We start from the raw sequence: 26,655 nt of genomic DNA on the forward strand, positions 1-26,655 counted from the left end.
TCTGTAAAGTTTGCATATTAACTGGTGGTTCGAGCACTGAATCCTGATTGGCTGACAGCCGTGGTATACCACGGGTATGCATACCACGGATATGACAAAACATAGATTTGTACTGTTCTAATTATGTTGGTAACCAGTTCATAATAGCAATAAGGCACCTCTGGGATTTGTGGTATATGGCCAATATACCACGGCTAAGGGCTGTATACACACCCCCTCGGGTCTTATTGCTTAATCATACCCTGGCAGGTACTGTTGTTTGTCCCTCCTGAGTCACCGTAGCAACAACATAGCAACTTCTTCAAAATAGTCACTTTGTTAAAATAGTCAGAATTAAAAGATAAATCAAGAAATCTGAAATTAAATGTAGACTTTTTGCAGAGGTCTAATTTAGGTGTTTGGTGCAGCATTTCTCACGTAAAAAAATAGCATGGAAAATTAGTCAGTGCACTCCGTACAGTCTATCAAGTCGGGAAAGTCTAGCTACGAGCTCAGGACTGATTTCTGAGAAAAATAACAAGTCTATAACATTATCTGCAAGCTGTCATACGATGATAAATAAAGCACAAGCTACACACTGTTTATCAGTTCCCAAAATCACTTGGTAGCTAGCTAAGTTTCAACTCTGATTGTCAATGAAGCTAGCAAGTAGTAGCTACTGTAACAGGCACATTGAGCAGCCAGGCCACAATCAGCTTATCAGGCCACAATCAGCTTATCAAGTCACTGGGGAGTGGCAAAGTGTGTGTTTCGGTGCCATTGAGTTTTTTACAACTTTATCTATAATCAGAGTGCGCGTCTGTCTGGCAGTGCTCATAGAGAATCATGTTACAAAAACAGATTGCGGGGATACACAAGATGCTCGCGAATGCCTGGGTTTTCGGAATATTGACAAGTTGCAGTTGGGAAACAAGTGTGCTCTGATCGTCTCAATTCAAATTTTTCCCCAAAAACGGGTACACTCGAGTGATAGACGCTATCAAACACATCAGCAAGTGGCCACTTCATAAAGGGCTTAGGGCCAAGGGTTATTTCAATATAATATTGGCGATGTGCTTTCTTATGTAAAATAGTCTGAGGCGCTGTATAATGGGCAGGTCTGTCGCACTGTCTGGAGTTTCTGGCTGCTATGATTGGATAGAGTGCGTATTGCTGATAGAGCGCAATCAGCACAGCTGCTTCCATACCAAAACCATCCATTAAGTCACAACTCTGTTTTGGATGAGACTGACTTTATGACCAAAACTATCATATTTACACTTTGTAGTCAATTTTGACACTATAATTTATGTTTCTGACTTATATTGATGCCACATAGACTGTTTAAAACCAGAAAAGTTTGTTCTAAGAGAGAGTTGACCTTTAACAACTTTAGAGTTACCTAGGTACAGTACATCTGTCACGCCCTGGTCGAAGTATTTTGTGTTTTTCTTCATGTATTTGGTCAGGCCAGGGTGTGACATGGGTTTTTGTATGTGGTGTGTAGCTTAGTGGGATTGTAGCTTAGTGGGGTGTTCTAGGAGAGTCTATGGCTGTCTGAAGTGGTTCTCAATCAGAGGCAGGTGTTTATCGTTGTCGCTGATTGGAAACCATATTTAGGCAGCCATATTCTTTGGTTGTATTGTGGGTGATTGTCCTGAGTGTCTTGATGTCCTTGTTCAATGTTAGTTGACACATGTATAGGCTGTTTTCGGTTTTCGTTTCGTGTATTGTTTTGTAGTGTTCGTGTTTAGTCGTGTTTACGTTTTGTTTAAATAAACATGGATCGCAATCGACACGCTGCAGTTTGGTCCGACTCTCCTTCACCATATGAAAACCGTGACAACATCATTATTCTCAAGAGCCAAATAATTATAATTTAGCCTAACTTGCTTCAAGAAGCATCTGTTCAGATGAGTTCCACAATATACAAATAGGGCTCATCATATCTTTCCAGCGGTCTACCCCGCTTGCCTGTTGGCCCAACCGACATTCACTCACCTCAGGGATGCAGTCCTCATGGGTGACCACCCTCACTATGTCATCCAGAGGCAGCAGAGAGTTGCACTTGATCTCTGTGTAAACATTTTTTCCCTCGGTGCAGACGGCCAGCAGCTCTACCAGGTGGATGTGGTACCTCAGAGCGCTGTTCTCATCCATACGGTCCCGTTCCGACCGCATCATCGTGACCAGAGTCTGGAAGGATGCACGGTCGTTGTAGAACACCAGCACGTCCTCGCCTGAGTTCACCAGCTTAGCGGGAGGAAGACAGACATACTGTTCTTATCAGCTTCTACTGACACACCATATAGATTTGAAAGCAAGTTTGTTTGGGTAGTATTGCTGGTGTGTATTACAGAAATGCATAGTGTGTTTCATTTGAATTATAATCATGTGTGCACTGCAATTATCCTGCCCCACCTCAGCCATGACGGTGTCCTGACACTTCTTGATGAACTTGTTCTCAGCCTTGACAATGGTCTGCAGGAATTTGAGGTACTGTACATGGCGGCCATGCGTCTCGGTGCAGTGGACAAAGTGCTGCACCACGCGCTCGTTGATTTCACTGCACAGCTGGAAGTTATTCATGAAGATGTGTTGCATGGTGATTGCCTCCAGAATCTGAAGAGAAAGATAAGCATTAAACTAGATGCTTTATTGGCATTGGAATGATGGAGAACCACTGGTTCTTCCGAGCCCAGCGCCAACCCTTACCCCAGGAGTCCACTCACCCCTGGGTTGAGGAACAGGTTAATGTGCTTGTGCAGCAGGATCTGGTTCTGCTGGTTCCCTGCACAGAAGTTCTGGAGGAACTCATGGGCCAGCTTCATGATCTCTTGCATGCGGACGTCCTCACCCTAAAGTGTTCATCACAAGTACAGACAGACACACAACCCAAGAGCTGGAGCTATCATTCAAACCTTCCACAAATGTCATTGTTGACCTCGTAATTGTACAAGTCTATGTGCTTGCTTCATGCCTTTATGCCTTTTTAGTCTCTCTAAAGTATGAGGTGATGAGAGTATAGGTCTGGCCCATCCTATCTTTCAGTACCTTCTCATAGGGGATCTGCAGTAGCTCCAGCACCACACTGTGGGCCCCCATGTTCCTCAGTAGTCTCTGTTGCTGCTTCTTACTCTTCTTCCCTGACGCTCCCTCCTGGACACACAGCTTACTGAGCCGCAGCAGGATCTGAACAGAGGGGAAGAGAGAAGGGGCTCAGAGACTGACTACCTCATACATATCTGATGTGGCTCCTTACAGTGTGTGATGGAACAATGAGAGAAAATTAAGAAGATTGTACCTCTTTCATAACCCTGTAATTATAACTGCTGGTGGTTTCCGTCTTCTTTTTGTCTGAGCTGCCTGAATCCCCCTGCACATGGACAGAGTTAGAATGAGAGCTTGTTCATATTCATGTGAAGCATTCAGCGAAAGCCTTCAGATGTACAGTAACCATTAGTTCAGTTGAAACAATACCTTATTTTTATGGTCGGACTCTGAGGGTCCGTCCCCTCCGTCATCATCCCCCTGCCTCTTGTAAACCCACAGCTCAGACTTTTCTACAATGGAGCGCAGCTGGTCCAGGTCTGACTTGATCTGCTTGTAGTTGTCCACATCTTGGCTAGTTACCAAGAGCTGGACCTAAGACGAAGACATATACCTGAATGTAGACTTAATTGTATTGATTTTTTATTTAACCTTAATTTAACTAGGCAAGTCATTTAAGAACAAATTCTTATTTACAATGACGTACTACCCTGGCCAAACCCTAATGACGCTGGGCCAATTGTGCCCCGCCACCTGGGCATTGAATATTCACAGCAAGCTTGGCCTTCAAGCGCCTTTTAACCAAAGGACTGCTGCTAATTTATAAAATGACTTTCTAACTAAAGATAAGATGATTGATGGGTGTGAGGAGCAATGATACAGAGCACCTGTGTGTTCTTGTGGCTGTGGAGCCTATGGGATTAGGCAGTGGTCTACCTGTTTGAAGGCCATGAGGACCTCTTGTCTCTGGCTGAAGTGTCTGAAGAGCAGGTGGAGGGCCCCAGACACCAGGGGAGGATAGTCATGCATGGTGAGGTGTAGCAGCACCCTCAGGAAGGTTCTCCCTCCATGGTCATCCAGGTCCAGAGGGGTGTTCTCCTCACTGCAGGACAACACACCAGGCTCAGACACTGGGGACACTTTCATAAGACCTATGCCAGTGTTAATACAGTGTAATTATGGAAAAGGCCACTGCACTCCATTGTATCAAGATTTCAAATGAGAGGGTTTACCTTCCTCCAAAGATCGCCTCTGCCTGCTCCTCAATGTTCTCAAAATCTAGAGCCCCTAAAAAAATGAAGCATTTACATTATTGTGAAGCCCTTTGAAGGCCATACTTCCCTTCAGAAACCATCAACACCATACATTCATTTAATCATTCTGAAAATAAACATCTGGATGTCTGTATGGTCAGTAGCTTGAGGGTAAAAGCAGTGACAACAAAGAACACGGCTCTGGCTGTCAGTATGCTGACCTGTCATATTATTTCCATCCTGACTAGCACTAGATGGTGCGCCATCACCCTGAGGGTTACTCTCATCAAACTCCCGCTTGAAGATACAGAGTAGGCAGGAGATCCTGTAGTCCAGCCGCACATTCAGAATGAACTAGTGGACAGAAACAGAACGCACAATTTAGGCTTTCGAGCTCCCCACTAAGAATAATCATACAGAGAATAATATGTTGTAGATTTTGTATACCATTTTATTTGATACTATGGGAATTCAAAGCCATGATAATTGGATACAATTATCAGACAATCTACATGAAAAGCCAGATGAAAAGGGCAGGAGTTACCTGGAGGATCTCAATGATCTTGAGCTTAGTGTCCATCACCATGATGTCCTCCCTCTCCGGCTCCGTCTGGGTCTTGACCACGCCCTCCTCCGGCTGGTGGGTGGGGGTGACGGGTAGGAAACCCCCACCTCTGAGGACCACCTGGGTCATAAGCTCCCCCACCCCATGGATAGACTTCATCACATTACTGCCTGTGGACACACACACACACACACCTCAGAATTGAAATGGGGCACTTACTCACAGACAACACATTAAACAAACCTTATCAACTCCACCATGATTCATCATAGAAGGGAGGTGTATTGAGAAAGAGTGAGAGAGAGATAGTGCGCCTCAAATACAGTACATCAGTAACATCCAATACCAATTGACAGAAGGGTAACAGACAGGCAGCAGTGTGCTGTTCACCTTGTTTTTCCTCTCCTTTCTCCAGCTTGGTGACGGGGTATATGGTGCTGACATGAACACAGTCCAGGATGTTCAATAAGATCTTAGTCAGTCGCAGCAGGTCACTGAAGTTGTAGAAGCCAAAGTAAATGAGGTTCCTTGCCAGGTTAACTACCTTCATATATAAGAGAGAAAAAGGAGGGGAGTAAATTCTCCACACAAACATTATGCATTCCTACCTCAAAGTAAAATTGTCTGGTTGACATCATGCTGTTTCCAGGGAAACCTACCTCGAAGGTGAGCTTGTTTTTCTCTTTGTCGTCGAAGGGGATGTTCTGAGACACCACAGACATCAGGTAGTTCTCCACAAACTCCATGGTCAGGCAGAACCTCTCCTTGATCTCATCTCTGGTTGTCCCATCATTGTCGTAGCTTAGAAAGGGAGAGAATATTCTCGTGTAAAGGGTAGCCTGTAGATGAGCTCAGGTAATGTAGAATATCTCTGAAAGGCACGTTCATAAACCCCACTCACTCGCCGATGGCGATCTTGGAGGGAATCTCAGACCACAGGCGGGCGTACTTGACGGGGGTGACCTGTTCCTGGGGGTCGCGGTCCACGTGCATGTGCAGCATCATGCGGCAGAAGGAGGCACGCAGGTCGTAGGGCAGGTCCTCGTCAGACATGCAGCGCAGGATCAGGTCCACGTCCAGCTGGCCAGAGATCTTATTGATGGCCAGGTACTGACGGTCCAGACACATCCGCGCAAACAGGTTCAGCTGGTACCTGCAGGACGGAGAGGAACATACTTTAACATCTGGTCAGGGCCCTAGTCTGAAAGCAGGCCTACACATAGACAATCAAATTACTGGTGCATATGCTTCTACATACTGTCATAACACTAACTATCCAACCAAAACTCATTGTGAACCCTGTAAGGCCCTGATCCCTGACCTGTAATAGCTGACCACCTCCTGGTCCTCCTTCTGGCCCTCCTTGGCGTCCTGGGCCAGCTCTCTGACACTCTTGCTCCTGATCTCCTTGAGGTTGTCCCTCCAGAAGAGCCACACCTCTTCTTCGTCCTCCTCCGTTTCCACGGGAGCCTCCCCAATTGTTACAGCCTCAATCTCGAAGCGCGACAGCACTAGCCTGGTCGGCGGCAAATAAAACAGACAGTCAACAAAGAAACTGCAGAAAATAATGAATACTGAAACAACACATCTGTGTTTTGTTTCCATAAATCGACAGCATTATAACAGCAATTGAGCCAGTCTAATTAGAAAGCATCAGATCAATGTTCAAACACATGCACACACCCACGCTCATGTTTTCAGTGCTAGGGTAAAACAAAATCATCATATCTAGGGGGGTATACTTAGTCTCGATGAGGATGTCTGCGTTGGAAGGGTCCAGCACGGCGTTACAGATTAGCTCCTGAGTCACTGGGATGGACTTGTTCATGGACACACACAGGTCAGACAGGTAGTCCAGAAACCTGAAGATAAGAGACGAAGAGAAAGGGAATGATTGTCAATGTACAGGCCCAACTGCCAGTGGCTACACTACAGGCTCCCAGAGTTGGCTTATTCTGGCTCTGTCCCAGTTCCCCTACCAGCTCCATAATACTCCAGTAAAAGCCCTCTTTATCCAGGCCATTGGACCAGCATGTTTCTCATATCACCAGTAGCATAAGGCATGACTGGAACTTGACAGCAGTAATGACAGCAATTACCTCCAGGGCCATGATCCCACACAATCCCTTCCTCTGATATCCTCATGCATACATTTGAATAAATCTACATCTACTACATTCCCTGGCTGGTGCTGTACAAAAAAAGCTCCACCCAAACTGCCCACAAACAACCTTCTGAATCAGGCTCATGGCATGCCCCCATCCTATTGCCCCTCCTCTTGGTCTCACCTGGGCTCCCGGTTCTTCCTGACCAAGGTGACGAAGGTGTCAATCTCAGCAGCTGTGATGTGTTTCTCAAGGAGCTTGCGGTTGTTGTGGAGCAGGGCTGTTATCGTGTCCTCAGCCAGAACATCGTAGCCTATCTGTTTCTGCATGAAGCGGAACTGCTTGGCTATGTACTCCTGTAGAGGGGGAGTCAGTGAGTCAGTGCCTTTTAACGAAATAAATTCTGCATCTCTGCGTCTGATACAACATCAATCGATCAATAATTTATGCACACCAACCTGGTTCTTCCTGTAGTCTTGTTGGGAGTGCCGTAATACCCTGTAGCAGAGCCTGCAGATATGCCTGAAGGGGGCGTGGCGCTGGTCACCAAGCTCTTCCAATCGCAGCATGGGACCATCCCCGCTGTCCGTGAACGGGGCTTGGAGAAGTTTGAAAATCTAAAGAGGGATATGGATTCCATGTGTAATCTTTAATTGTGATGCTCAAACTGACAATGCAGAGAGGTCAACTCAACCAAGCCCAATGTAGATGATACTACTACTGTATTGTACGATGAGGTGTACCTGTTTAAGAATGTTTTGTTCCCTCATGAGTTTCTGTCTCTCTCGATTGGGCTTGTTGACCATGATCTCCAGCACATCCTGGCCAGTGTTGGGGATGTCACACACGAAGAAGACCAGGTCCTCTAGAAGCTTAGTGACAAACCTAGAGACCAAAGTGACAGGGCCAGGGAGGCGATTGGTTCTACCAAGGTACCAGATAACACCAACTCCTACAGCCAGCCTCTCCAGAGAGATGAGCTAGGAACAACAGCTAAAGGAGAAAAACTATGGTGTAGGTGTTAAAGAAAAACTACTACCTGGTGTAGGTGTTAAATGATGACAATCTCAACATGAGATCAAAAGTCCAACAGCAGCCTTCTAAAAATACTTTCAACCTACCAGATATACTACTGTCCAAAAGTTTGCCGTCACTTAGAAATGTCCTTGTTTTTGAAAGAAAAGCAAAACTTTTGTCCATTAAAATAACATCAAATTGATCAGAAATACAGTGTAGAAATAGTTCATGTTGTATCTTTAATGGAATATCACAGGTGTACAGAGGCCCATTATCAGCAACCATCACTCCTATGTTCCAATGTCACGTTGTGTTAGCTAATCCAAGTTTATCTTTTTAAAAGGCTAATTGATCATTAGAAAACCCTTTTGCAATTATGTCAGCACAGCTGAAAACGGAAAACTAATGCTGGCATTCTAGGCAGAGTTCCTCTGTCAGTGTCTGTGTTCCTTTGCCCATCTTACTCTTCTCTTTTTATTGGCCAGTCTGAGATATGACTTTTTCTTTGCAACTCTGCCTAGAAGGCCAGCATCCTGGAGTTGCCTCTTCACTGTTGAAGTTGAGACTGGTGTTTTGCTGGTACTTTTTAATGAAGCTGCCAGTTGAGGGCTTGTGAGTATTCTGTTTCTCAAACGAGACACTCTAATGTACTTGCTCAGTTGTGCACCGGGGCCTCCCACTCCTCTTTCTATTCTGGTTAGACAGATTGTGCTGTTCTGTGAAGGGAGTAGTACACAGCATTGTACAAGATATTCAGTTTCTTGGCAATTTCTCGCATGGAATAGCCTTCATTTCTCAGAACAAGAATAGACTGATGAGTTTCTGAGGAAAGTAGAGGAAAGTACTTTGTTTCAGGCCCACAAATGCTGATACTCCAGATACTCAGCTAGCCCAAAGAAGGCCAGTTTTATAGCTTCTTTAATCAGGACAACGGTCCCCACTGTATTTCTGATCAATTTTATGTTATTTTAATGGACAATTATTTTTATTTTCTTTCAAAAACAAGGACATTTCTAAGTGACCACAAACCTTTGAACGGTAGTGTATGTACGATAAAGTAATACAGTAGGTCAAAGGAGGTGCGGTAGGGACACACTTTACCTCCTCTCATTCTGGGTTATAGTGCCCCTCTCCAGCTTGCCAGCGATGGATGCTAACACTTTACTGGCATCGTTGGCCAAGTCTAAGTCTCTGACTTCTGCTGGGGGGACAGGCACTATGGCAAAGGCCTCTTTGTCTTCTTTAACCGCTGATGTACCAATCTAAACAGGGACATGTAAAACATACTTTCAATAAATAGATTTTCAAGTCCGACCAACGGTCACACACTATTATCCTTCCCAGCCACTCACCCGTAACATGACAGGCTTCTCCTCCTCCTTGTCAATGGGGTTGTTGGTGCTGTGGACCCATGTGTTGGTGCAGAGGTGCCTGAGCCTCACGAAAGAGTTCCTGAGGGATCAAGACAGAGCAACTCAGAGGACAGCAACAATATAAAAAAAACACTATAGTAGGTTTCCTTAGGTGTCAACCTTACAGTAGCTTTGAAAAGTGAGCGTTGCTTAAACATTCATAGAAGTGTGTGGTAATACTGGGGAATACCAGCTGGGTTTACCCTGTTATCACACCTTCCAGCTACAGAATTACTGCCATCGTTGCTATGCTCTGTTAACAGGACAACAACATTTGCCCATCCAAGTTATGTAAACCAAGCCCTGTGAGGACGAGACAGGATGCTCAATAACTCATGTCACCCCAGGAAGACGAGCTGGCGTCATGGCATCAGCTAATGGGGATCCTAATATAATAAAATAAAATGTTATTGATTACTCATGCTCTGCTCCTGATTCAAGCTCAGCAATCTATAACAGTGCATTGTCTGCATAGTCACTCTGCATGGTCATAGATGGCCGAGTCAGTAGTATCCTCCCCTAGTAGTAACCTCTACAATAACAACAACACTGTCATTGCTCTAACGTGAGTTATTCCTCTCCCTTGCAGGATGCTTGCTCTTTGAGCGTGTGTTTGTGTGTGTATCAATGTGTTGTTTAAATCACCCAAAACCTACCTAGGCATAGATGATGGTAATAACAGCTACAGTGGGCTCTCACCATTGGTGGGTGTGATGGCATTCTGTAATGTCCTCAAACAAGTGTACAGTCATGGAAAAACGTTTTGAGAATGACACAAATATTAATTCTCTCAAAGTCTGCTGCCTCAGTTTGTATGATGGCAATTTGCATATACTCCAGAATGTTATGAAGAGTGATCAGATGAATTGCAATTAATTGCAAAGTCCCTCTTTGCCATGCAAATGAACTGAATCCCCCAAAAACATTTCCACTGCATTTCAGCCCTGCCACAAAAGGACCAGCTGACATCATGTCAGTGATTATCTCATTAACACAGGTGTGGGTGTTGACGAGGACAATGCTGGAGATCACTCTGTCATGCTGATTGAGTTTGAATAACAGACTGGAAGCTTCAAAAGGAGGGTGGTGCTTGGAATCTTTGTTCTTCCTCTGTCAACCATGCTTACCTGCAAGGAAATACGTGCCATCATCATCGCTTTGCACAAAAAGGCTTCACAGGCAAGGATATTGCTGCTAGTAAGATTGCACCTAAATCAACCATTTATCGGATCATCAAGAACTTCAAGGAGAGCGGTTCAATTTTTCTATAGAAAGCTTCAGAGTGCCCAAGAAAGTCCAGCAAGCACCAGGACCATCTCCTAAAATTGATTCAGCTGCGGGATCGGGGCACCACCAGTGCAGAGCTTGCTCAGGAATGGCATCAGGCAGGTGTGAGTGCATCTGCACGCACAGTGAGGCGAAGACTTTTAGAGGATGGCCTGGTGTCAAGAAGTGCAACAAAGAAGCCACTTCTCTCCAGGAAAAACATCAGGGACAGACTGATATTCTGCAAAAGGTACAGGGATTGGACTGCTGAGGACTGGGGTAAAGTCATTTTCTCTGATGAATCCCCTTTCCGATTGTTTGGGGCATCCGGAAAAAGCTTGTCCGGAGAGACAAGGTGAGCGCTACCATCAGTCCTGTGTCATGCCAACAGTAAAGCATCCTGAGACCATTCATGTGTGGGGTTGCTTCTCAGCCAAGGGAGTGGGATCACTCACAATTTTGCCTAAGAACACAACCAAGAATAAAGAATGGTACCAACACATCCTCCAAGAGCAACTTCTCCCAACCATCTAGGAACAGTTTGGTGATGAACAATGCCTTTTCCAGCATGATGGAGCACCTTGCCATAAGGCAAAAGTGATAAGTGGCTCGGGGAACAAAACATAAATAATTTGGGTCCATGGCCAGGAAACTCCCCAGACCTTAATCCCATTGAGAAGTTAATTGACAGCATTCCAGGGCCGGATTGCAGAGGTCTTGAAAAATAAGGGTCAACACTGCAAATACTGATTCTTTGCATCAACTTCATGTAATTGTCAGTAAAAAGCCTTTGACACTAATGAAATGCTTGTAATTATACTTCAGTATTCCATACTAACATCTGACAAAAAATATCTAAAGACACTGAAGCAGCAAATTTTGTGGAAATTAATATTTGTGTCATTCTCAAAACTTTTGGCCACGACTCTATGAGCATCCATTTCCAAAATTCAAACACTTTTTTGTGTACCAACACTAAGGGTACCGAGCGTTGCTTTCTTGCACAACTATGCCGTCTAGACAAAAAATGGCAGAAAAATGGGGCTATTGTAAATATAGGTGATTGTGTTGGAACTTGCAGTCCAACTCCTTTGACTGTCATTGTTATGATGCCAAGAATCATAATCACCTATATTCACAACAGACATGGATTATTTCACAATTTGATGAAACAAATCTAAATGGAGAAGAAACTAATGTCTTTTCTTTTTTTCCTGAGGCCGCTGCAGCATAGTAGGTGCCAATGGCATAGGAGAAGATGATCTGAGGGCCAGCATCAATCCACACCTAGGAACACCACATGATTGAACACGCATGAACACACACACCCAAAAACAGATTCTCACACAACAGTAGAAACACAACATGACAAATAATAACTCCTGGGTTTTAACGGGAAAAAACTGCAGTTGAGCAGTCACTCCTTCATGGCTTTGTGCTACTTCACAGCTATGTTCCCTTCCCTGAAGCACATGCAGATTTGGACTGAGGCTAGGTCTGTGGGAGGTTTTCCTGATTCCAACAGCCTCCATCAGACTGCTGAACACTTAAACTGGACTGACCACTTGGACTGACTCTCCACACCTTAGCACATGTGCACTAACTCACATAAACACCCACACACAAATAGACATTAATGCTACACACACATCACAACAGCTGCTACCAGACTCTTATTATTACAAAATACTGCACAAAATGCTCTTATGCTCTTGCTAAAATGTTTATTCTGTTTATTCTGTTCTGCTGAGCCATTTAACTTTGTTTGTTTTCTTATATTTTCTTATTTCCTATTGTTGTTTCTTATTGTTGTTGTGGCAAGTAAGCAATTCATTGGACAGTGTATACAATGTCTATTCTGTACATATGACTAATAAAATGGAAAAAGACCAATATCGTTCGATTAAAGAGCCTTCACAAAATATTCACACCCCTTGACTTTTTCCACAATTCGTAGTGTTACACCTTGAATTTAATATTGATTACATTTAGATTGTTTTGTCACTGGCCCACTGCCCCATAATGTCAAAGTGGACCATAATGTCAAAGCTGAAATGTCTTGAGTCAATAAGTATTCAACCCTTTTGTTATGTGACAATTTGCAAAACAAGTCACATAATAAGTTGCATGGACTTACTCTGCTAAAAATGTTTTTTTTGTATGACTACCTCAGCTATAACCCACACAAAAAATTATCTGTAAGATCCCTCAGTCGAGCAGTGAATATCAAAACACAGATTCAACCGCAAAGATAAAGGTGCCTTTCCTAACTAAGTTGCCGGAGAGGAAGGAAACAGCTCAGGGATTTCACCATGAGGTCAATGGTGACTTTAAAACAGAGTTTAATGGCTGTGAAAGGAGAAATCTGAGAGGGGATCAACAACATTGTAGTTACTCTACAATACTAACATACAATTGAAGTCGGAAGTTTACATACACTGTAGCCAAATACATTTAATCTCAGTTTTTCACAATTCCTGACATTTAATTCTACAAAAAATGCCCTGTTTTAGGTAGATAGATAGGATTACCACTTTATTTTAAGAATGTGAAATGTCAGAATAATGGTAGAGAAAAGTACTTATTTCAACTTTTATTTCTTTCATCACACTCCCAGTGGGTCAGAAGTTTACATACACTCAATTAGTATTTGGTAGCATTGCCTTTAAATTGTGTAACTTGGGTCAAATGTGTTGTGTAGCCTTCCACAAGCTTCCCACAATAAGTTGGGTGAATTTTGGCCCCTTCCTCCTGACAGTGCTGGTGTAACTGAGTCAGGTTTGTAGGCTTCCTTGCTCGTACACGCTTTTTCAGTTCTGCCCACAAATTTTCTATAGGATTGAGGTCAGGGCGTTGTGATGGCCACTCCAATACCTTGACTTTGTTGTCCTTAAGCCATTTTTCCACAACTTTGGAATTATGCTTGGGGGTCATTGTCCATTTGAAAGACCCATTTGCGACCAAGCTTTAACCTCCTGACTGATGTCTTGAGATGTTGCTTCAATATATCCACATAATCCTTCCTCACGATGCCATCTATTTTTGTAAAGTGCTCCATTCCCTCCTGCAGCAAAGCAACCCCACAACATGATGCTGCCACCCCTGTGCTTCATGGTTGGGTTGGTGTTCTTCGGCTTGCAAGCCTTTTCCTCCAAAAATAACGATGGTCATTATGGCCAAACAAATCTATTTTTGTGTCATCAGACCAGAGGACATTTCTCCAAAAAGTACGATCTTTGTCCCCATGTGTAGTTGCAAACCGTAGTCCGGCTTCTTTATGACGGTTTTGGAGCAGTGGCTTCTTCCTTGCTGAGCGGCCTCTCAGGTTATGTCGATATAGGACTCGTTTTACTGTGGATATAGATACTTTTGTGCCCGTTTCCTCCAACATCTTCACCTTTGCTGTTGTTTTGGGATTGATTAGCACCTTTCTCACCAAAGTGAATTAATCTCTAGGTGACAGAATGCGTCTACTACTTGAGCAGTATGACGGCTGTGTGGTCCCATGGTGTTTATACTTGCATACTATTGTTTGTACAGATGAACATGGTACCTTCAGGCGTTTGGAAATTGCTCCCAAGGAAGAACCGGACTTGTGGAGGTCTACAATTATTTTTCTTGGCTGATTTCTTTTGATTTTCCCATGATGTCAAGCAAAGAGACACTGAGTTTGAAGGTAGGCCTAGAAATACATCCACATGTACACATCCAATTGACTCAAATGATGTCTATATGTCTATAAATAAATGGAATGGAGCTAAGCACAGGACAAATCCTAGAGGAAAACATGGTTCAGTCTGCTTTCCACCAGTCACTTGGAGAGGAATTCACCTTTAAGCAGGACAATAACCTAAAACACAAGGCCAAATCTACGCTGGAGTTGCTTACCAAGAAGACAGTGAATGTTGCTGAGTGGCCAAATTACATTTTTTACTTAAATCTACTTGAAAATCTATGGCAAGGCCTGAAGATGGTTGTCTAGCAATGATCAACAACCAACTTGACAGAGCTTGAAGAATTTTGAAAAGAATTATGGGCAAATGTTGCACAATCCAGGTGTTGGAAAGCTCTGAGAGACTTACTCAGAAAGACTCAAAGCTGTAATCACTGCCAAAGGAGCTTCTACAAAGAGGTGTGAATACTTATGTAAATTTGTTATTTAATTTTAAATAAATTTGCAAAGTTCTCTAAAACATGTTTTCACTTTGTCATTATGGGGTATTGTGTGTAGATGGGTGGGAAAAATAAATAATTTAATCCATTTTGAATTCAGGCTGTAACACAACAAAATGTGGGATAAGTCAAGGGGTATGAATACTTTCTGAAGGCCCTGTATTTCGGTGAAACAATATACCGGTTGGGCTCTATGTGTGTGTCCACCTTCTCTGGCTGTATTCTTGGCCTGGTTGCATAATGGCCTGTTAGGATAACAGGCTTACTTCTACCACACTCACTCTTAATGACTGGCACCTAAAGCCCAGCTTGGCTGCCTTTGTCCTGGCGAATATGGGTTATTTCAGGTAGGGAGGGGGACCAGAGGGCGAGGGTGTTGCCAATGGTAGCCAGCAGGCAGGCACCTCACAACATGACACAATGCCAACTGACACTACAGGGGGAGGGGGCACACACCTCGTCTTATGTGGCGCTGGTGACAGAAACAACCACACTACTGTTATTTTAGCCAACACATGATGCAGTCAGGAGGTGAAAAGGAAGGAACACACCAGATGTGAATATAGAAGTATATGCAGTACTATGGACAGGACCTGACTATTCCCACGTAGTTGGCAGTAGCCCTCTGAAAGATCAAATTACTTCATGGGAAAATATGCCTTCCAGATGATGGTGTGTTTATGGTGTGTGGGTGGATGGATGGTTATGCAACATCTGGCTTCTCTATTCAGCTGGAAGATATGACTAAATCACGGCATGTTGCAACATCTTCTGGATATCCTGATCCAGTCTGTAGCGCTGCAGTCTGCCCCATCACCATGGTTTCCTGCTTCAAACCATACCGGGACTTTCCTGACTATCATTAGCTAGTGTTAACAAACTGTGCTACCTCCTACAGCACACACACACACACACACACACACACACACACACACACAAAGGCACGCACACACAGGCGCGCACACACAGGCGCACACACACAGGCGCACACACACAGGTGCACACACACGCAGTGGTAGACGGTGAGATATTTTTACATTAGAAAAATATGAATCACTTTGAAAACAAAAGAGCCAAAATTGCACTGAGTTCAGCTGTCCTGCAAACTCACTATTCAGATCAAAGAGCAAACAATCGGCCATCCTTTAGCTATCCTAAAATTGCCCTGAAATTATCATCTCTGAATTGTAAATGCTGCTCCTGGGTTTCTTAGACTAACTAGGCTGTGTGAGTAGACACCCTCAAAGGCACTCCTCTGTCGCTGCCCAGAAATCTGAAGCCTATGAAATGCCCTAATCCTGTCTACGAAGGGACTGAGCCCAGAGCCCCTGCCAGACAGGAAAGGTGTGAAGAGCAGCCACATCAACAGCAGTTTCATATGTCATGGTGGGTCCCCCGTCCAGTCAACACAACGTGACTGTCAGCAGCAGCAGTCTGTAACATGGACGCTACAGGAGGAAGCAGAGCCCCACACATGGCCACCTCTTGCCCTGACGAGACAGATTTATATCAAGCATATCACACCCGTGCTATTTTGACCAGGTTGATTGAAGACGCGACGAAAGGCAGATCATAGAATGTAATGCATGTGTGGAGGGGAGTGATATTTGTCTATGTACCTGGGCACCAGGGAGTCACCCCCTCTCAGGGTGGTTGGGTCCAGCTCAAAGATAGAGGAGATGTCCATGCCATCAGGGACAGACACCAGTTGGTACATGACTCTCTCTTGAGGGGTTCGCAGACGCGCTCGCAGGGCTTCATGATCCGAGTCCAACTGCAGGTACAGTAGGGAGAGGACACTGTCAGTTTATGGAGCTTCATACTAAAATCCCGACTCAGCAATTCAGTTCATAATTTCAATGCAGTGATATTCTTGTATGTGACTGACTTATGCATGGCAACAATAGCTTAATCAATGCTATATCAGTGGATCACTTTAAGATGATAAAGCATTGCAACATTGTTTGGATTACCACAGTCTGTAAAAACATTTTCTAATTTGCAGCTTTACAGTACAGTAAGAAGAGAGAAATCATCATAGGGAATAATTGACCAAACTTCATCCAGCTTCCCCCAAGACAAATACACCCACCCAAACATCTTTCCTTTGCTGTACTCATCAGTACCAATCAGATGAGGACTGAGCATGAGGTTATATTGAGATTGAAGTCATGCCAATTCAGAGACATTTTCCACTTTTAGAAGAGATAATGTGTGGTTGACTCATCCTGTCAAGTTTACGGATGGAAAAGCTAAGTCAACTCGTGATGTACTTAGCCTCATATGATCATATTTTATCATCTGTAAGTCTATTTTGAAAGCTGTAAATTCAGTGACGGAAACAAATTGTGGAAAGCAGCAGTGGCGACCCATCATTCAGGTCAGGGAGAGGAGAGGGGCAGAGCCCCACCTGTTTTGAGCCCAACATTTCTAGCATATCACATATCAGTTTGCAAACAATGTAAAAAAATAAATATAAATATTATTGAGTTAATAAAGCCGCATACAAACATGGTCTCTTTTTAGTTTTATTGCGTAAGGCAGCTCCAATATGTAGGTGTTTCAGCCATTGGACATTACACAACAAGTTGAAAATCGCAAATTCTACAATGAGTGGTTTGGAAGGAATCAGTGACAGTGGCTGTGTGGTCCCAAATCTGGGATTAAGGGGCTCTTTTCCAAGTTTAAAATAATAAAATTTCAACATTGACCATGCTGTCAATGAAGCATGATTTGTGCCGCGCTCAAAACAACTGTTAACTCGGAACTGTGAAAACTTGACTTCAGTGAGTTCAAGACAGCTGGGAAGTGGGGATTGAATGATCTCCGACTGGGGAAATATGTTAGGAACGGTCGTCCAACTCAGAGCTGTAAATTCAGACTCTTTCTAGAGCTTCAACCACAAGCTCAATGACATCATCATGATTCTACCTTGTTTTTTTCAGAGTTCCCAGTTGTTTTGAAAGCACCATAAATCCAGAGAATGCCAGACTTTGGATGACAAAATTTGCCCACGAAGGACCGTCCTGCCCCCTTCCTGTTCAAGTGGGCACAGCACAACAAGGTGAGTCCAAACATTTATTGTATACTGCTGCATAAATTATGTAATATGCCAGGGGGATATATATACTGTAGCTAAGAACATAATACTACGTGTATGTTGTGTAGTAAGATGTTAGTAGCCTTTGTGCCTCACCCTAATAATTTGGTCCATTTACCCTTTATCCGTCCTAGGTCATTAATGGCTTAATCGAATTACGGATTGCTTCTTATCCGCTTGTCGTCCCCTTATGCCATAGTTTGTACATCTCAATTGTCAGTAGAAGCCACATTTATTTAAACAAGTCAGCCAAATAAGCTATGCTTTTATAGAGGTAGTAAATGAGGCTGAATGAACTATTTCGCTGCCAGACAAGGCTCCGCTGATAGCCAAGTGTAGCAGTGGTAAGGTGTTGGGACTGCTGTTTGAACAGCTTTATGTTGGCCCTAACAGTTTGTGGGCACCGTTTGTCACCGTTATAGTGCAATTAATGTATTGTTTAATATTGTTTTGTTTAGTGGCTTTGCTGGCATGCATCCCACTTTCATTTTCTTTTGCCCCACCAAGATTTACATGCTAAAATCACCACTGGAAAGCAGACCCTGGATTCTACCCCAGAAAATAAGATTCTTTGGCATATTCCTTCCATATATACACTGTATAATGACTTCATCCACAGTAATATGGTGTTATACTGCCATCTATATGTGAGCTCTAGTACCATATACAGATCATCTAAATATATGGTGTGCTTACATGCTACTTACAACTACCACAACTGCCAATGTTACAAAAAGAAACTCTCCTTTTAGAATATACAGAAATAGCTTCAAATGATAGATGGTAATAGAGAATGTTGAATAAAGGAAAAACCTGCACTCACTGAACTATTCTTTACTTTAACATTTTTTTGCAGCAGAGGTCAGAACAAACGGACAGGTTTTGGCCTCAGCTTTCGACCCCATATAGAGAATTGTTTTCATAATAACCACTCAAACACACTACACACAAACAGTAGCCTGAATTGGGGGACACTAATTTAGCTAAGTTAGTTCTCCTTCTGTAGCTCAGTTGGTAGAGCATGGCGCTTGTAACGCCAGGGTAGTGGGTTCGATTCCCGGGACCACCCATACGTAGAATGTATGCACACATGACTGTAAGTCGCTTTGGATAAAAGCGTCTGCTAAATGGGATATATTATTATTATTATTATATATTATTATTAAAACATGGTTAAAGAGTCCCTCAACTCATCAGTGAAGTATTTGAGAGGATGAAACACAAGGACAGGCACAGTTACCTGGAAGTTAAAGGGAACAAAATCCACCACCTGGAGAGGAAAGAAGATCCACCACAGATCAGCAGCAGTAGGTAGGGCAAGACAGCAAACGCAACATAGACATGAAACACAGATATAGAGCTGTCTCTGGTTGACTTACTGAGGATCGGGGCTCAGGACATTCTTCCACATAGTCAGGATTCACCTGAAAATAGATCAATAACCAGAACAGGATACTTAACTCCAACATGTGAGGAAGCAAGAGGTAATACATAGTCCTCTTATAAATTACTATAAAGTCAATCCAACTTAAACTTAATCAAGCCCTGTCGTTAAGACTTTCAGATCGCATAATGACGTACTGCAAGATGATTGTGTGCATTATACTCCCAGGTATAAATCAAATGATCGTTGCAAGTGGTTGGCTGGTAGACTACCATGTAATATGCCTACTGTCACTGTAAGGGGACTCACCTCAGCAGCCAAGTAAGACCCTGTGGCAAGGTGTTTGAACCTAAACAGGCTGTTCCAGTAGCCAGCCCCGCCCCGACACGGGTCATGGTGGACCACCTGACAGAAGAATGCAACACCTGACAGCATGAGGACAACATCTGGACTGATAACATACAAGTAAAAACACATTGTAAGATGCAGGACAACCCACATAGTTTCACCTGGTTCTCTCTGTTCCAGGCCTTAAGCTTTGGAACAGTCTACAGAATGTCATGGCAATGCAAGGCTTCCACAATCAAAGGTTGTGTGTAACCATGTCGATAAATATCACTGTATGTGTGATTCTCAAGCTGCTGGTGGCACCTTAATTGGGGAGGATGGGCTCATAGTAATGGCTGGAATGGAATGGGATCAAACACATTAAAAACATGATTTTCTTGTGTTTGATACCATTCCATTCACGCCATTCTAGCCATTATCATGAGCCATCCTGCCCTCAGCAGCCTCCTGTGGCATGATTGTGTAACATGACTCAGACCATGTATCTACTATCTACTTGTTCTATGCTCACCTCCACTTCCCATAATGCCTTGCTGCTAGTGGCGGAAGTGGCGGACTGGCGTCCTGTAGTCCTGAGAAATACATACTCCTTCTTTTTGAAGTCGTCACATGTCAGGAACTTCTCCTGCTCTGCATGGAACAGCCGAACGACGTCACCCTGGCAACACAAACATAGACACCAGTCAGTATCATGGGGAAGGACTATTTAATGTATTATTGTGTCTAATACATTTGATCAACTATCAGAGTACCTACCCCTTTAAGAATAATCTCCTTGTTGTCACTCCATTTCATAAACAAAACTACTTTCCAACTTGTGTTGCAGTTCACGGAGTTCACCTGAAAACCAAGAGGATGAGTCAGGAAAGGCTAAGGTAAAGACATTTATTCACACAATTAAGTTTGGCTTAAAAAAGTGACAAAAACAAATGAGCCTGGGAGTCTGCTGGGTTTGTAAGGAGGAGCACAGTAATGATATAGTCTTTAACTGAAGAGTCAATTGTCTTAATGGCGGTTGAGCATTAACAGTGGATTAAGGACCCTCACTTAATGAACTCAAGATAATACTGATGATTAGTATATATGAAACAAGCATAAGAGAAGAGCTAGGTTGTACAGTGAATATGTTTCCTCATCTGTGAGAGGACATGAGAATTAAGAATAAGGCACACTTCTCAACATGGTTAAAACCTGCACTACTTGTGATTTGTGGAAGTGAAATGTGCAGGCACACCTTGGTTTACATAACAATGGAGAATATGGTTTATGTTACAAACGCAGTCTCCACCCAGGAGACAATGAAGATGAAACATGTATTCTACCTCATTGCATCCTGGGTTGTCGACCAGCTGATGGCTGCTGGCATGAAGGGGCTGTCCAGCGTTCACAGGGTTAAGGACCACCTTGTCTCCAATCACCACCTAGACATACAGGGGAGCAATCAAATAGCATTATTATACACACAGAGATCCATGATCAACTACACACGTTCACACACAGCCACACACACGAAACACACAACTGTCCACACTTACTGTACAGAAACCCTCAGAGACACAGCAAACAGAGAGGCAGTGTGATTGTCTTTATCAGACCCATCAGCCAGTAGAAAACCACAAGTAACACTTGTACAACCACTAGTGTCCTCCAGAGCGTGCTATCTGCTCATCTACAGAGGCCCCAGGAGAGCTGTTACACATGACAGCCCAGAGACACACACAGGGAAAGAAAGTAAGGGGTCAGTCCAGTTTAGAGTGCCCTTCAAGATAAACAGAACCTTTCAACTTTTGGCATCAGTTGATTGCATAATATGAGAGAAAAGCTGTGGTATCATAATAGCAAGGTGAAGTCCTGCTGCTGCACAGGATGTACTGCCAAAGGGGTCTGAGCCCTGCATAATGAATTCATTTTAACATCCTTTATCCTAATGTTTCCCTAAAGTCTATGTTCTCAATGTTGTTATAGCTAGTTACTGGTGCTATGTAACACCAGGCAAATATGATAACACATTGTTCGACTTGTTCCCATCAGACCATGTTGGCTACCAAGCACTCGGTGGCCACACTGGACCTCTCATCAGCACAGGAATAATTCAGCCTGAAAAACCCTAATGACTAAAGCTAATGATGATGACCTATAGTAGCCTACTTGCAATTAAACCGGTACACACACTAAGGCCAACACAATGTCAAAATAGGAAATGTTGTATTAATTTAATCTTACAACTTGTCAATTCTCTGCACCACGGCTTCTATTTATAAAGCAGGTAAACTTCAGCGGCATCAAGCGTCAGAGAAGTGCTGTCCTAGAGACCCCTTTGTTAATGATCTTTGCTGTGGTCACTGACGAACGGAGCTTTAAGAATCTCAGGGTGTTTTAATGAATCTCATTTGGACTTGGGAGGAGATACTGGATGGAGAAGGACCCTGGATGCAGCCGGGGTAATATCGCCGCCCCAAGGCAGAGCTGGAGACAGCCAAAGCGGAGAGGCGGCGGTTTGAAGAAGCAGCACGCCAGCACGGCTGGAAGCCGGAAGCTGGAAGCCCATTTGCACACGGGGAGTGTGGCAAAGCCAGGTAGGAGACCTGCGCCAACTCCCTGTGGTTACTGTGGAGAGAGAGGGCTTCGTACTGGTCAGGCACCGTCTTATGCGGTTGAGCGTACGGTGTCCCCAGTATGCGTGCTTCGCCCGGTGCGCTACATCCCAGCTCCCCGCATCTGCCAGGCTAGGGTGAGGATTCAGCCAGGGCAGATGGTGCCAGCCCTGCTCTCCAGATAGCCAGTGGGTCTCCTCAGGCCAGGATATCCTGCGCAGGCGTTGCGCACAGTGTCTCCCATATGTCTGCACAGCCCAGTGCGTCCTGTGCCTGTGCCCCGCATGTGCCGGGCTAGAGTCACCATCCAGCCAGGACGGGTTGTTCAGGCCATTAGCTCGGGACCTCCAGTGCGTCTTCACGGTCCGGTCTATCCAGTACCACCAGTGCCAACACCACGCACCAGACCTCCAGTACGCCTCCACAGCCCAGTACATCCTGTTCCTCCTCCCCGCACTCGCCCTGAGGTGCATGTCCCCAGCCCGGTACCACCAGTGCCGGGACCACGCATCATGTCACCAGTGCACCTCCTGGGTCGAGTACTCCCTGTTCCTGCTCCTCGCACTCGCCCTGAGGTGCATGTCCCCAGCCCAGTACCACCAGTACCGGCACCACGCACTAGGCCTACAGTGCGCCTCGCCAGTCCAGAACGTCCGGCGACAGTACCCAGTCCAGAGCGTCCGGCGACAGTACCCAGTCCAGAGCGTCCGGCGACAGTGCCCAGTCCAGAGCGTCCGGCGACAGTGCCCAGTCCAGAACGTCCGGCGACAGTGCCCAGTCCAGAGCGTCCGGCGACAGTGCCCAGTCCAGAGCGTCCGGCGACAGTGCCCAGTCCAGAGCGTCCGGCGACAGTGCCCAGTCCAGAATGTCCGGCGACAGTCCCAGTCCAGAACGTCCGGCGACAGTGCCCAGTCCAGAGCGTCCGGCGACAGTACCCAGTCCAGAGCGTCCGGCGACAGTGCCCAGTCCAGAGCGTCCGGCGACAGTGCCCAGTCCAGAGCGTCCGGCGACAGTACCCAGTCCAGAGCGTCCGGCGACAGTGCCCAGTCCAGAGCGTCCGGCAACAGTACCCAGTCCAGAGCGTCCGGCGACAGTGCCCAGTCCAGAGCGTCCGGCGACAGTGCCCAGTCCAGAGCATCCGGCGACAGTCCGCAGACCAGAACCTCCGGCGACAGTGCCCAGTCCAAGCGTCCGGCGACGAGCCGCTGACCGGAACCTCCCGGCGACGGGCCGCAGACCGGAACCTCCCGGCGACGGGCCGAAGACCAGAACCTCCCGGCGACGGGCCGCAGACCGGAACCTCCCGGCGAAGGGCCGCAGACCGGAAACTCCCGGCGACGGGCCGCAGTCCGGGTCCGCCAGGCGATGGGCCGCAGTCCGGATCCGCCAGGCGACGGGCCGCAGTCCGGATCCGCCTGAGTCTCCCTCCAATCCAGAGACGCCACTCACTCCAGACTTGACCATCAGTCCAGTGGCGTCCTCTAATCCGTGGTTGGCGGTGAGGGTTCCCGCTCCAGAGACATGAAGTAAGTGTGACGAGTCAGAAATGGAGCGGGGACCACGTCCCGAGCCAGAACCGCCACATCGGATTTATGCCCACCCAGACCCTCCCATATAGTCTTAGGTGTGCGGCTGGGAGTCCGCATCTTTGGGGGGGGGGGGGTACTGTCACACCCTGACCTTAGTATTCTTTGTTTTCTTAGTTATTTTGATAAGTTCAAGGTTTGACATGGGTGATGTATATGTTTGTCTAGTCTAGGGGTTTTGTATGTTTATGGGGCTTTTTCCGATCTAGGTGTTTTTGTAAGTCTGTGGTTGCCTAGATTGGTTCTCAATTAGAGGCAGTTGTCTATCGTTGTCTCTGATTGGGAACCATATTTAGGCAGCCATATTCTTTGGGTATTTTGTGGGTGATTGTTCCTGTTACCAGTGTTCCTATGTGTTAGTGTTCACATTACGGGACTGTTTCATCTTCGTTGATTTTTGTCTGTCAGTTTATTGTTTTGTTCATTGTTTAAGTATCCCATTAATTATGGATTATCATCACACTGCATTTTGGTCCTCCTCTCATTCACCCGAAGACAGTCGTTACATAGGCTCTTAATCACTCTCTACCTACATGTCTATGGACATATACAACTGGAACCAGCTAGCCTGAATGATTAAATGCTAGAAAACCAATTAACAAATTGAAACATTACCAATAACTAAGAATCACAAAAGCGAGCATTGCATCTTGATCTTGAGTGGAAAGGCTGTTGTCTGGGCTTTGTTGTTTATCTACAGAGACATGACCAGACTTCCTATCTGACCCACACTAAAGCCAACACTGGGCTGGACACTCACACTGTCTCCCAGGGAGCGCAGCTTGTAGAAGGGCTGGATGTAAAACCAGGAGCCTTCGTTGCCTGCAGAGTCCAGCGTCACCCTCATAGCATTCTTCTCCAACAGGGCAGGGAGACGCTTATTCACCGTCAGGTACTTATTGCTTTTCAAGTGCAACAGCTGGAACAGAGTGGCAGACAACAGACACAGTTGCAAGTGCATGTAAACATAATTTACATTTCCAATTAGAGTTTTATCAAGTTAAAATATGCAATGCTTATAGAAGTCTCTTACTTTGTATATTGGGGTTTAATAGACAGATACTGTTAATGTCATGGTCTGAGTCTATTAAGGAGTATATCAACAGGAGGAGATTGAGTTAGATATCAAATACTGGCACAGTGGCCATTCCTGAATATCCTCAAAATAATCTGCCATTTGAAAATATCACACTTGAATTCTTTCTGGACCCTTTTCTCCCCTTGGAATTGTTTTTATAATACTCCAAGGCCCTAGTTCAAATATGTTTCTCATGACCTTTGCCCCATAATTTCACCCAAGAAATCAACCATGTTGACTCAACCAGCATCAACCCCTCAAACAAGTATTCAGTGTGATGTCTGGTACTGGGAGACTAGACCTTAACCAACCTTTGTGGTTGTTTGTTTTGAGGGAGAATGCAGGGACTGAAAAAAACAAGACAACTGTCGTTTGAAATGTCTCAGACAATTACAGATACATGCGTTTACAATGCATGCACTCAAGTGCTGCAACCACTTAGCTGTACCCTACTGCCCTCAATACCTTACCTGTCATCACACCCCTAAAACACATAAACCCAATACACTTACTGTACCACTTCCGCCAATACAAATCTGTGAGCATGTTCAGGACTAAAGTTCAGGAGACAGCTGCCCTAAAATAGATACAGTATATGTTGGTGTTGTTAGATGACAGATATCACAACTACCAGGGTGTTCTGGTTGAGGGTCTGTCACTTGAAATCAACTGACACACTTTAGACCCATTTCCCTGTGGCCTGATGATCTAATTTCTGCATAGGAGACTATCACTGGTCACATGCAGGGGGTGACAAGGCCTGGATGATAATTCGCTGCATTTATGGAAGAGCTGTATTGCCTCTCTGCTCCAGGCTTTCCACTAACCTTAATGACACTGTTGTATTGTGGCTTTACCAAACTCAATCTCCTTGTTACCTTATCACCCCTACTCTTCCTGCTCATACCTGAATGACATTTCCGTACTGGATAACAGTTCCTAGCAGCTTTCGGTTCTCTGACTCATTCTGCTTCTTCTCCAGATCAGCAGCATGCTGAAATATAGGGATAAAACGAGATGTCAGAGAATATAATGACCACCAATTAGATTTACTGCTCCAAAAACACATTACGAATAAGAAGCCATACTTTATGGAATATAGATCTGGGTTTATGTCGTGTTATAAACTGGGAGAGTGTTTCACTTGTAATGATTTGCTCGACCTCAGCAACACGGCAATGCATGCAGTTTAGAACCAGCAGGCATAATGAGCCGTGAGATGAGGTACTCACATGGAGTTTATTGAGGAGCACTGTGTCAGTGGTGCTGTTTCCACCTGGTTTTGCTGCCTTCCAAAACTGTTTCTGTGCAGAGTACCTATTCATGGGGCACAGCTTGAAAAGGCAGTCTGGAAAGACAGAGAAAACAGGTGAAGATTTATTATCAAGTTCATAACATTCAGTACACGACGTATAAAGCAGTGGAAAGTTGCCAAAAGGGCATGGAAGAGTAATAGGCTGTCAGTATAACAAGGACATGACTAGCTTATTAGATATAACAGGATGATGGTGATTTTAGACATTTTGATTCTCTTGTAGGTAAACACATTGGCCTGATCCAATTGGGGATAGTAGAGCTCTTTAGAAATAGCACAGAGCTGATCAGATCTTGAACAGTGTGAGTCCTGACAGAAAACACACTAGTTCCTCCTCCGGTTCCGAGGCTGGCTACCTGCAAAGCACAATGATGGGAGATCTGATTATCTGTGACAGGGGTAAAAATAGCTGCTCCAGACCAGCACCAA

The 26,655-nt window shown here is 44.8% G+C and overlaps 1 protein-coding gene across 13 annotated transcripts in view; it reads right to left on the reverse strand.

Moving 5' to 3' along the window:
* LOC124003962 (inositol 1,4,5-trisphosphate receptor type 1-like) overlaps nt 1–26,655 on the reverse strand; it is a 155,899-nt gene that overhangs the window by 91,378 nt on the left and 37,866 nt on the right. For 9 of the 13 annotated variants that reach the window (XM_046312656.1, XM_046312654.1, XM_046312653.1 and 6 more), the window contains 30 exons: nt 26,144–26,259; nt 25,819–25,905; nt 24,594–24,752; nt 20,976–21,074; nt 20,410–20,493; nt 20,165–20,311; nt 19,615–19,710; nt 19,301–19,345; nt 19,162–19,191; nt 16,441–16,595; nt 9,323–9,422; nt 9,072–9,232; nt 7,697–7,838; nt 7,412–7,570; nt 7,137–7,309; nt 6,591–6,710; nt 6,170–6,364; nt 5,750–6,001; nt 5,508–5,649; nt 5,239–5,392; nt 4,828–5,018; nt 4,505–4,637; nt 4,263–4,317; nt 3,967–4,132; nt 3,460–3,624; nt 3,284–3,355; nt 3,034–3,171; nt 2,712–2,837; nt 2,401–2,601; nt 1,981–2,232 (listed from right to left, as the gene is read on the reverse strand). In XM_046312656.1, the coding sequence (XP_046168612.1) occupies nt 1,981–2,232; nt 2,401–2,601; nt 2,712–2,837; nt 3,034–3,171; nt 3,284–3,355; nt 3,460–3,624; nt 3,967–4,132; nt 4,263–4,317; nt 4,505–4,637; nt 4,828–5,018; nt 5,239–5,392; nt 5,508–5,649; nt 5,750–6,001; nt 6,170–6,364; nt 6,591–6,710; nt 7,137–7,309; nt 7,412–7,570; nt 7,697–7,838; nt 9,072–9,232; nt 9,323–9,422; nt 16,441–16,595; nt 19,162–19,191; nt 19,301–19,345; nt 19,615–19,710; nt 20,165–20,311; nt 20,410–20,493; nt 20,976–21,074; nt 24,594–24,752; nt 25,819–25,905; nt 26,144–26,259 (4,115 nt within the window). The remainder of the gene's footprint in view (nt 1–1,980; nt 2,233–2,400; nt 2,602–2,711; nt 2,838–3,033; nt 3,172–3,283; nt 3,356–3,459; nt 3,625–3,966; nt 4,133–4,262; nt 4,318–4,504; nt 4,638–4,827; nt 5,019–5,238; nt 5,393–5,507; nt 5,650–5,749; nt 6,002–6,169; nt 6,365–6,590; nt 6,711–7,136; nt 7,310–7,411; nt 7,571–7,696; nt 7,839–9,071; nt 9,233–9,322; nt 9,423–16,440; nt 16,596–19,161; nt 19,192–19,300; nt 19,346–19,614; nt 19,711–20,164; nt 20,312–20,409; nt 20,494–20,975; nt 21,075–24,593; nt 24,753–25,818; nt 25,906–26,143; nt 26,260–26,655) is intronic. The other 4 variants (XM_046312658.1, XM_046312655.1, XM_046312660.1 and 1 more) reach the window with 1 other exon arrangement.

Source organism: Oncorhynchus gorbuscha, linkage group LG18 (assembly GCF_021184085.1).
Source record: "Oncorhynchus gorbuscha isolate QuinsamMale2020 ecotype Even-year linkage group LG18, OgorEven_v1.0, whole genome shotgun sequence".
NCBI classification, from domain to species: domain Eukaryota; kingdom Metazoa; phylum Chordata; class Actinopteri; order Salmoniformes; family Salmonidae; genus Oncorhynchus; species Oncorhynchus gorbuscha.